At 38.2% G+C, this 12,103-nt stretch overlaps 1 protein-coding gene across 1 annotated transcript in view; it reads right to left on the reverse strand.

The window, feature by feature from the left end:
• Positions 1-12,103, reverse strand: part of LOC130085673 (cysteine-rich motor neuron 1 protein-like) — a 72,883-nt gene that overhangs the window by 6,083 nt on the left and 54,697 nt on the right. The window contains exons 8-10 of the mRNA XM_056251572.1: positions 6,443-6,564; positions 4,140-4,364; positions 2,372-2,587 (exon numbers count right to left, since the gene is read on the reverse strand). Of these exons, the coding sequence (XP_056107547.1) occupies positions 2,372-2,587; positions 4,140-4,364; positions 6,443-6,564 (563 nt within the window). The remainder of the gene's footprint in view (positions 1-2,371; positions 2,588-4,139; positions 4,365-6,442; positions 6,565-12,103) is intronic.

The raw sequence follows: 12,103 nt of genomic DNA on the forward strand, positions 1-12,103 counted from the left end.
TCTATTTCTCGATAGATTATATAAATATCTAGTTATGAAACTCTAGAGCGCAGGTTGATCGCGGCTTTACATACAATCCGCAAGCAATCGCGTTATTGATGATCGGCCAATGCTGATCCTGCAGCCAATGAGATTGCTCGCTCAACATTTAAATAGACTGGCTCATAGGGCTGTCACTTTTATGAAAAAATCCTGTTCGATTTTTGAGACATTAGTGTTCATTGAATCGATTGTATTCAATCCATTTTCAACACGAAATACAGGCAAATCCATGGACACCTAACAGGCGTTAGGACGAGCGTAAAGAGGCGCTTGAGACGCACAAGTCAGCAATATTCCTGATGATTTACTGGCGTGAAGTTTCAGCACAATGACAAACAGGAGCGCAACATTCAGGGATGGAGATTAACACCCTCGACTCGCCAAATGCGGGTGCAAATGAACTTTGGCGGGAAACGCTGTCGAATCACAAGCCGATCTGGCGTTTCTGTGTTTACTCACTTTGCTGGGGAAGTTCGTGTAAGCCAAATCTGCGCGGATTTAGCGCAAATACGCAACTCGTGATCCTCATGATATATTAAATACAGCGTATCGCAGAATCTGCGCATTTCTGGCTTACTTGAACACACACGTCACTACGCAACAGATAACGGCGCGCTTGTTCACTTGCATTGAAGTAATAGCGAATATTAAAAAGCATTTGGTTAAGAGAAAAGACATTGTTATTTTCCAACATCCCACATGTTCTGTGTGCTGTACTGATCTGTCCACCTAAAACACATTTATGGTTAAAAAAAGGCCGTTAAATTCGATTCCCTATTTTCGTTTTTGAAACCTTTGTTGGTTGGTCCGATCGATTGTGCAATCCATTTTCGAACATAAAGTGACAGTCCTATACTGTGTGTATCAGTATATTGTATCCGTGCGGCTCTTAAAGAGACAGTAGCCTAATAAACCTGCGTCCATCTGTGCTTAATGTTAATCCTTGTGCATCAATTAAAAAAAGTTACACATAGGTACATTGAGGACAAAATGTGTCGAAAAACTGTCATAAAAATGTGAAGCTTGGGAGCATAGACTTAAGTTTGGTATCATTTTAAAGAAGACCCTTGGCAGATTATTGCTGAAGTAAAAAATGAATAAGTAAATCGGAAAAAAAAGTTATATAGGTATAAGTTTATGAAAATTACTTTATATAAAATATATATTTTATAAAACAAGTTGAACTCTAAAACAGCAAGAAAATCAAAGCCATAAATCTAAATAAGTTGTGTTCCAAATTTGAGGTTGATATTTCAAAAAATGAGCTTTCAGTAAGAGTTTGTTTGGGCGCAGTAACAGATTTCCCCCATTGGGTGCCAGCTAAACTCCACTGGTCACACAGTGATTGGATTTGTTATTTGCAGTTGAGTTTTTCTCTTTCAATATTACAAACACACACATTTTTTTTATAACACACATACTAACCACACTCAGACATCCATACCAACACACCCACACAATTATCGTTGCATAATTTATCCAATTGGCTCTATAATATGCCGAAGCAGAAAACAGGAATAAAGCGAGTATTTTCTTTATAAGCCAAACCTGGAAAAATGGCACCATCTGATAAAAAATGGTAAAAATTTAAAAAATTTAAGCCTTGCCAACAGAATGAAAGCCTCTTAAAAAAGATTGCATCATTTTATAGTTAAATGAACCTGGGATTAAAAAATGCAGTTTTAATGGGTTTCAATGCAGACATTTTTGTCCAGAAGGCGCTGAGAGGGAGTATTTTGCGTTTCTAGAGCAAAAAAGATTTTTTTAAGAAAATGCCGGTGAAATAGTAAAATTCCAATAAAAATACACACCTGTGCCAAATTTTATGCAGTTAGCATTAACACAGGCTAAGTGATCAAAAACACAAAACTGAAAAGGACAAAAATGTCTATAAGGATGCACAAGGGTCAGATGTGTGTGTGTGTGTGTGTGTGTGTGTGGGTGTGTGTGTGTTATTTTTTTGTCTGATGTTGGTTTGATTGTAGGTTTGCTGTGTTTCGATTGTATATTTTAACATAATAGTATTTCTTACTAAATGTATTGTAATTTTTATATTGTTATGCAAATATGTAATTTTACTCTCTTTTAGAGTGACTTTTTACCATCTGTCTATGAAAAATAGCCTTTTGGTTAATTCTGGCATATTTACAGAAATGTTTATTAATATGCACTGTCCCTGTAATAAATAAAAAGAAGAACGTAAAGTGACAGCCCTAGTGTCTCATTGATCTCTGTAAGCTGATCCTGATGTACTCTGAACCGCTCCGCCTCCCCAGCTCCACCCGGCGAGATCGTTGTGTTAGTGTGTGTGTGATGTGTGATCTCGTACCTGGGCAGACGGAGCAGCAGGTGTCTTTGCTCTTGACGGCAGCGTGACAGAGAAGCGGAGGACACACTTCAGCGTCGCACAGCACTCGTCCCTGTCGGCATGTGCAGCGCGTACATTCATCCAGACTCCACGTCTCTCCTTCCACGTACAGCTCTCCTCCCGGAGCGCGACACACCACCATATCCATTCCCTCCGGCTGCCCGCTGCCCGACTCGTCTGCTTCACAACACACACACACACACACACACACACACACACACACACACACACACACACACACACACACACACACACACACACACTTTTCAACACTGATCATAACTCAGAAATGTTCCCCCCGACACCCCCTATAAAGTAAAATGGCCTTTTATTGTGGCCAGCCTAAGGCACACCTGTGCAATAATCATGCTGTCTAAATCTTGATTCGCCACACAAGGAGAAGTGCTCACTAACACTGATTTAGACAGATTTGTGAACAATATTTGAGAGAAATAGGCCTTTTGTGTACATAGAAAAAGTCTTAGATCTTAGAGTTCAGCTCATGAAAAACGGGGGCAAAAACAAAAGCGTTGCTTTTATAATTTTGTTCAGTGTGTATATATATATATATATATATATAGTAGGGCTGTCAGTTAAACGCGTTATTAACGGCGTTAACGCAAACCCATTTTAACGGCGTTAATTTTTTTACCACGCGATTAACGATCTTTTTGGCCTAGCAAACTTTGTAGTTTTTTTTCACATGCTTTTGCAACAGGACGCGGCCGCGCGGCGCTGCGCTATGATGAAACCCATTAATTTCAGTGGCTTGCGCCGCGCGAGGACGTTTTGTTGCTTCGTCCACCAAAGCGCAAGCGGATCTAGCTAGACCGGAAACAAAACAACAGGCACGACGCACACACTCGTTTGGGCTTGCGAGCCGGACAAATAGTAGGTTAACGTTACGTTTTGAGTGGATGACGAGCGCGAGACGCCGAAATGGATGCCAATAAGATTCTGAATGGAAAGTTTACTTTTAAAAAGTTGCCAAATGGTTCCATTGACGAGACCAAAGTGATCTGTGTGTTTTGTCGTTGTGAACTGAGCTATCATCATCGCAGCACGTCCAGTCTGAAACACCACTTGATGATGGCCAAGCACACACACACACACACACACACACACACACACACACACACACACACACACACACAGCTGATGCGAATTCTCCGCCCCCTCGTCAATATCAGGACCTCGTCAGTATTTCTCTCACCCTTTTATTGATGGACAGTGTTACATTGAGAGATTATTTGCTCCAAAATGTTAGTGTGAAATTGAACACTGTATATGCCAATGTTGTTTTCAATAAAAAAACATTTGCACAAAGCAAGCCGATCCACTTTTCCATGTTGATAAGAGCATTAAAATGAGAAAAAATAATCGGACAAAAAGAAATCAAGAGACATTTATAAAAGATAAAAATGTGCGATTAATCGCGAGTTAACTATGACATTAATGCGATTAATCTCGATTAAATATTTTTAATCGTTTGACAGCACTAATATATATATATATATATATATATATATATATATAAGATGTGACATAGTTAATCTGGCTCCTTTCTTTTTCTTTTCTTTTCTGGCTAGCAGAATTTCTGAATGGCCGGTAACTTAAAAACGTAGTAGCCAAATTGGCCGGTGAGTGAAAAAGTTCATTTCAAACCCTGTACAGTAGTGTACCGGGACTCTCCTCATGACAGATGTGTGTGTGAGCGTGTGTGACGTACCCTCACAGCCGGGGCAGCACTGCTCGGGTCGGAGCACCGGATGGGCACAGGAGGGCACCGGGCAGGAGATCAACACACACATCTCTCGGCCGGCGTGGCAGAAACAGTCCCGGCACCCGTCGTGCCACACGTCTCCCTCCTCGACGCGCCGGCCACCGGCCGCCACACAGAAGCTGGAGGAGATCGTGACGGGCGAGACGGTGCTGGGAACACTCCTGTGTGTGTCTGAGACCAAACAACAACATTCAACATAAGCTCACACTGTATATTACCAGGTTTTAATTATTTTCAAAATTTAAGTACAATGTAAAAACTATGTACAGAAGTCAACATTTGAAGTGGATCAAAACCTTTCATCAAAGTTATACATTAATTTGACCCGTTCTTGTCTTAGGACAACTTTGATGAACTTTTTTTGATACACTTCAAATGTTGACTACTGTATATAGTTTTTACATTGTACTTAAATTTTTAAAATAATTTCTATAATTCCATCTATATATCTTACATCTTTAAAAGCAGACCATTAAAAATAAATTACAGTAAACATGGTAAAAATGACAAAATACTGTAATCAGTGTTATTTTACTATCATTGATATACTATTTTCATTTTAGTTTTTGTCATTTTTACTTGTTTTTTCAAAATATGTCATTTTTATATATTATTCATTTTTATTTCAGTTGAACTATTTTACTACAACTAAATGTTGCAACGAGCTGAAAGTTTATTTTATTTCAAATAATAAAAATGTTTTTTATGGATTTAGTTTTAAAACAGTTTAAAAAATGTAATCTCAGCATAAATTAAAGCTAGTACAACTTAAACTCAATGTATTAATACTTGACCATTTAAATGTCATTAGTACTGTCACCATATTAGAATGATATTATCATTGAGTAATATGAATATAATATCCTATTTTAATCCCGGGTCTCCACCTGAAACAACATCCTCTAAACGGCTGATATTTTGCCAATGATGAGTTTATAATTATGCTCTGGATCAACAGAACTGAATGAAAGTGTGTGTTTGCTTCCTTTAAGCAGTTTTGGTGATGGTGGAGTTTCATCTCTCTAAATATTTAAACAGTAAAAACTGATCCAGATGTTTGAAAATAGAGTTTACGACGTGCGTGTGACCAATCACAAGCGCCGACGACTAAAATATACTCCGCAAACACACTATATTTACACAGAGAAACACAATGAGGGCATGAAACTGAGTTGACACAGTTAAAATAACCTGCCCACAAACCACTCGAGCAACTCCTTTAAACTCGCAAATAAGAAGTGTGTCATCAGGTGAAAATGACTAGAAATCACATTATTTTTCTCATAATCTCCACTGCAGCATCAGCTCTTTTCTCTCAGTGTCTGAAACGCTTTAATCAGGGATTCAGTCTCTCTAAGCCCCGCCTCTCTGAGAGCTGCTCTGCTCTGATTGGTCAGAACGCTCATTATCATATCTGAATCTCAGCTCTTGATCACAGTGATACGAACAGTAACTATGGCGTGGGTTTCACGTCTCAATCTCATCACAGTGGAGAACAGCGTCTTCTCGACACGAACAACACGAACCAAACTCTTCCAGTCTCAGATACACTAGTGTTTGAGGGCGGGGCCAAGAGACGCTGCTCAGCCAATCAGGACCAGAGGCGGGCATTATGCTAATGAGTTACAAACCTAAGGTGCGTATACGTTACCTTGCATTTGGAGGTCTTATGAATGGTTTGCTGGAACATCTCTTGATAAACGAGGCCTCTAGACATTGATATACTACTATATAGAATTATTTTTTTATTTCCCATTTTCATTTTAGTCTTTTTTTGTGTCATTTTTACTTGTTTTTTTAAAAAATGTCTGTATAGTTTTTATTCTTTTTTATTACAGTTGTACTTTGTTATTTTTCAACAAGTAAATGATTTAACGAGCTGAAAGTTTATTTTTTATATTTTATTTTATTTCAAATAATATATTTTTTAATGGATTTAGTTTTAAAACATAAATTAATGCTAGTACAACTTAAACTCAATGTATTAATACTTGACCATTTAAATGTCATTAGTACTGTCACCATATTAGAATGATATTATCATAGAGTAACATGAATATAATATCCTATTTTAATCCCGCTCTCCACCTGAAACAACATCCTCTAAACGGCTGATATTTTGCCAATGATGAGTTTATAATTATGCTCTGGATGATGAGTGGAGGTTTTATGAATGGTTTGCTGGAACATCTCTTGATAAACGCGGCCTCGTGACCTCTGACCCCTGCAGTCCTGATCCTCAAGCTCACCTTTGCACACACAGACGCTGCAGCCCTTTCTGCTCTTCTTGTATCCGTCGACACAGTGTTTATCGCAGGTGAACGGAGGACACCTGACGCACCGGCACATCTCACACCCGTGTTTATTCCTCCTGTGGGGAGACACACAACACACGCCATCAGCTCAATACGCATACAGAAACATCCTCTTAAAGGTACAGTGTGTAATATTTAAATTAGGGTTCACGTACCAACCCGAAGTGAAAAAAAAAAAAAAAAAATTCTGTATCAAAATGTATAGGCAAGACAAGTAGTTTGTTTAGGCATGGTTTGTAGGGAATTATGCACATATATTCAAACGCACATAACTATAGAATCAGTTCTTAATGCGCATGCGAACGCCATCAGCGTTTATCACAGGTTCAGTTTAAAGTCTGTTTAGAGAGAACGGCGTCGTCTTAGCGGCCCCTAATCTAATAACAAATGATCATTTCGACGGAAGTGAATCAATCAAAACCAACTTTAGCTGGAAAATAACATTATTCAAGAACCGCTATAAAACCAAACCAATCTCTGTTACCTTTAATTATATTAAGTTTATCTCTGTAAAGCTGCTTTGAAACAATCTACATTGTTAAAAGCGCTATATAAATGAGGATGACTTGACTTACGTTTTTATTAGGTTAGAAAAGCTTTTTTGCATTTATTTTTGGCCATATGACCGAGATCTGATATTCTATTTGTCGTATTTCTGTTTTGCATAAAACTGAAGAATATTCGGTACATCCTATACTGTATTCTAGAATGATCTGATATTAACTTTTGCATGGATGTTATTGGAAAGCATTTCGGCTCATGTAACCAGACTATTTTTGCAATGTTTCACGGTGTGTCTCTGAAACGTTCGGGTTCCATCCAGGGTTCCCACACCTCGGTTAACTTCAAATTCAAGGACCTTTCAAAGACTTTCCAGGTCCAATACCCTCAAATTTAAGGACTTAATGTGGGAACACACTTATTGTGTCGAACAACAAATGTTGAGGTTCCATCGTAGTAGTTTGGTGCGCGCGTGAATGTCACCCAACGTACAACACAAAGTACGGGAAACACTCAACGTAACGCGTAAATGCGCGAAACTGATGTAAATCAAGCAAGCTAGTGCGCATAGGCCACAAGTGTTGGCGGAATAACACATTAGCGGAGCAAAGCGAATAATATGGATTTTTTTTCCAGAAAACTTAGAGCACAAAATAAAGTCAAGCACTCTCAAGGACCTGTGTGTTTATTTTCAAAAACTTTCCAGGGCCTTCATTTGTTTGTTTTTTTCAGATTCACAAACTTCAAGGACCCGTGGGAACCCTGTTTGTAAGATGGCTGCGCGCTTGTGTCTCTGGCACATAAGGTCTATAGCTTTTGTCCTAAATGAGGTCCTAAATGAAATTGCCATGGTTGCTAAACCAGATCAGACAGGACTCTAAGGTTAGGAGGATCTTACTAAACCAGATCAGACAGGACTCTAAGGTTAGGAGGATCTTACTAAACCAGATCAGACAGGACTCTAAGGTTAGGAGGATCTTACTAAACCAGATCAGACAGGACTCTAAGGTTAGGAGGATCTTACTAAACCAGATCAGACAGGACTCTAAGGTTAGGAGGATCTTACTAAACCAGATCAGACAGGACTCTAAAGTTTGGATCTTACTAAACCAGATCAGACAGGACTCTAAGGTTAGGAGGATCTTACTAAACCAGATCAGACAGGACTCTAAGGTTAGGAGGATCTTACTAAACCAGATCAGACAGGACTCTAAAGTTAGGAGGATCTTACTAAACCAGATCAGACTCTAAAGTTCAGATCTTACTAAACCAGATCAGACTCTAAAGTTCGGATCTTACTAAACCAGATCAGACTCTAAAGTTCGGATCTTACTAAAACAGATCAGACAGGACTCTAGAGTCCTGTCTGATCTGGTTTAGTAAGATCTGAACTTTAGAGTCCTGTCTGATCTGTTTTAGTAAGATCCGAACTTTAGAGTCTGATCTGGTTTAGTAAGATCCTCCTAACTTTAAAGTTAGGAGGATCTTACTAAACCAGATCAGACAGGACTCTAAAGTTAGGAGGATCTTACTAAACCAGATCAGGACTCTAAAGTTAGGATCTTTCTGTAATGCTCCCCAAGGTCACCAGTTCACCCAGCACTAACCAGCCGACAGAAGCGCAGCTCGACTCCTGTTTCCAGTTCAGACCCACTTTAACTTCTAAGGACGGATGAAAGCATGTCTTACGATACCTCATAATAACGCAGGACACTTTTATGCGTATAGCGTCGTGATTCATTAAAGTTTGGGCGCGATACACCGGATCCAGATGCTGATGCGGGTCTAACGGGCATCTGGTTCTGCTTTATTCTGCTGTATATGAGCTTCACGAGTCCAGATAAAAGCAGCAGCAGAAACAGGTCAGATCGCTCGAACACACACACCTCTAGGGCCCTCGCTAGTGCTAGTGGACAATATCATGCCCACTATATTTAATACAACCTAATGAGGGTGAAAAATTACTACTAAGCTTGCATGTCAAAAAGCAGCAGAGAATTAAATACTTTATATTTTTATATTCTGTAGACCTGCTTTACAGTTGAATTGAGTTTGCTTCAAAATGAATTAACTTTGCAACATCGAAACTTATTGAACTGAATCGACATTGAACTGAATTGAGCTGAATAATCAATATTGCTTCTGTAGAGTTGCTGCACAGCTGAAAATTATATATATATATATATATATATATATATATATACAGTATGTGTGTTTGTGTGTGTGTGTGCGCGTATGAGTATATAAATATATATATATATATACAGTATGTGTGTTTGTGTGTGTGTGTGCGCGTATGAGTATATAAATATATATATATATATATATATATGTAAAATGTTCAGCAGCTCTACAGAAGCAATTTTTTATTTATTATTAAACACAAGTATTTTAAATGCGAATGTATCATTCACAATGCTGGAACAAGAGGAAACTACTTTTCTGTTTGCCAGGAGGGAACAATAATTGTTTTTGTTGATGATAACGAATGACGTATTGTCTATTATCGGTTCACAGACTGTTCACATCTCAAAAAAAGTATTTTGGGACATTAAATATTTATTAAACTTGTTCAAATCACTGAATCAGAAGGAATAACAGTAATAGAGTTGCTTGACTTAAAGGGATAGTTCACCCAAAAATGAAAATTAGCCCATGATTTACGCACGCTGAAGTCATGCTAGGTGTATATGACTTTCTTCTTTCAGACGAATACAATCTGAGTTATATTGAAAAATGACTTTCCAAGCTTTATAATGGCAGTGAATTGGTGCCTGTCTTTGGAAGTCCATAAAAGTGCATCTATTCATGATTAAAGTGCTCCACATGTCACCGGGGGGTTAATAAAGGTCTTCTGAAGTGAAGCCATGCGTTCGTGTAAGAAAAATATTCATATATAAAACTTTATCGACTAAAATAACTCTCTTCCAGCAGACAGCCGTACGCAAGTCGACTTACGCTGACGCACAACGTAATGACGGCTATTGACGCCTCTCACGGTTCAAACACACAGGGCTGGGCAACCGCGTTCGTCATTACGTTGTGTGTCAAGTTCAAGTGTTACTCTTTTGGCGTAAGTCGACTTGCATCACTTCAGAAGGCCTTTATTAACGCCCGGAGAAGTGTTGAAGACTTTAATCATGAATAGATGCGCTTTGATGGACTTCAAAAGACAAACGGCAATTCACTGCCATTATAAAGCTTGGAAGAGCCAGGACATTTTTTAATATAACTCAGATTGTATTCGTCTGAAAGAAGAAAGTCATGTACACCTAGGATGGCTTCAGGGTGAGTAAATCATGGGCTAATTTTCATTTTTTGGATGAACTATCCCTTTAAACAAAAAAATACCAGCCTAACATGTGTCACCCGCATGCACTAGTCAATCAAATCACAATAAACAAACCAAGACCCGCCCACATGATTCCCCACTGTATGTGGAAGTTAAATGTCTTCATGTCTGAGCTGATTACTGAAAGGTTGAAGGTTCGAACACCACATGAGCTGATTCATGAACTCTGAATCACTTTTGATCAGGGCAGCGGATGAAACATTAATGACTGAGTAATGATAGTGACCTCGTCATAGATCACAGATGAAAGCTCATTAAAGGAGTAGTTCACTTAAAAATTAAAATTAGCCCATTATTTATTCACCCTGCTCAAGCCATCCTAGGTGTATATGACTTTCTTCTTTCAGACGAATACAATCAGAGTTATATTAATAAACACCCTGACGCTTCCAAGCTTTATAATGGCAGTGGATTACCACCAACAGTTTGAAGCTCAAAAAAGTGCATCTATCCATCATAAAAGTGCATCTATCCAACTTAAAAGTGCATCTATCCATCATAAAAGTGCATCTATCCATCATAAAAGTGCATCTATCCATCATAAAAGTGCATCTATCCATGATAAAAGTGCATCTATCCATCATAAAAGTGCATCTTCCATCATAAAAGTGCATCTATCCATGATAAAAGTGCATCTATCTATCATAAAAGTGCATCTATCCATCATAAAAGTGCATCTGTCCATCATAAAAGTGCATCTATCCATCATAAAAGTGCATCTATCCATCATAAAAGTGCATCTTTCCATCATAAAAGTGCATCTATCCATGATAAAAGTGCATCTGTCCATCATAAAAGTGCATCTATCCATCATAAAAGTGCATCTATCCATCATAAAAGTGCATCTATCCATCATAAAAGTGCATCTATCCATCATAAAAGTGCATCTTTCCATCATAAAAGTGCATCTGTCCATCATAAAAGTGCATTTGTCCATCATAAAAGTGCATCTGTCCATCATAAAAGTGCATCTATCCATCATAAAAGTGCATCTGATTCTGTCCATCATAAAAGTGCATCTATCCATCATAAAAGTGCATCTTTCCATCATAAAAGTGCATCTGTCCATCATAAAAGTGCATCTATCCATCATAAAAGTGCATCTGTCCATCATAAAAGTGCATCTATCCATCATAAAAGTGCATCTATCCATCATAAAAGTGCATCTGATTCTGTCCATCATAAAAGTGCATCTATCCATCATAAAAGTGCATCTGTCCATCATAAAAGTGCATCTATCCATCATAAAAGTCCATCTATCCATCATAAAAGTGCATCTATCCATCATAAAAGTGCATCTGTCCATCATAAAAGTGCATCTATCCATCATAAAAGTGCATCTGTCCATCATAAAAGTGCATCTGTCCATCATAAAAGTGCATCTATCCATCATAAAAGTGCATCTGTCCATCATAAAAGTGCATCTGTCCATCATAAAAGTGCATCTATCCATGATAAAAGTGCATCTATCCATCATGAAAGTGCATCTATCCATCATAAAAGTGCATCTATCCATCATAAAAGTGCATCTATCCATCATAAAAGTGCATCTGTCCATCATAAAAGTGCATCTATCCATCATAAAAGTGCATCTGTCCATCATAAAAGTGCATCTGTCCATCATAAAAGTGCATCTGTCCATCATAAAAGTGCATCTATCCATGATAAAAGTGCATCTATCCATCATAAAAGTGCATCTATCCATCATAAAAGTGCATCTATCCATGATAAAAGTGCATCTA

This window comes from Rhinichthys klamathensis, unplaced genomic scaffold (genome assembly GCF_029890125.1).
Source record: "Rhinichthys klamathensis goyatoka isolate OS25496 unplaced genomic scaffold, OSU_Roscu_1.1 h1tg000085l_1, whole genome shotgun sequence".
NCBI classification, from domain to species: domain Eukaryota; kingdom Metazoa; phylum Chordata; class Actinopteri; order Cypriniformes; family Leuciscidae; genus Rhinichthys; species Rhinichthys klamathensis.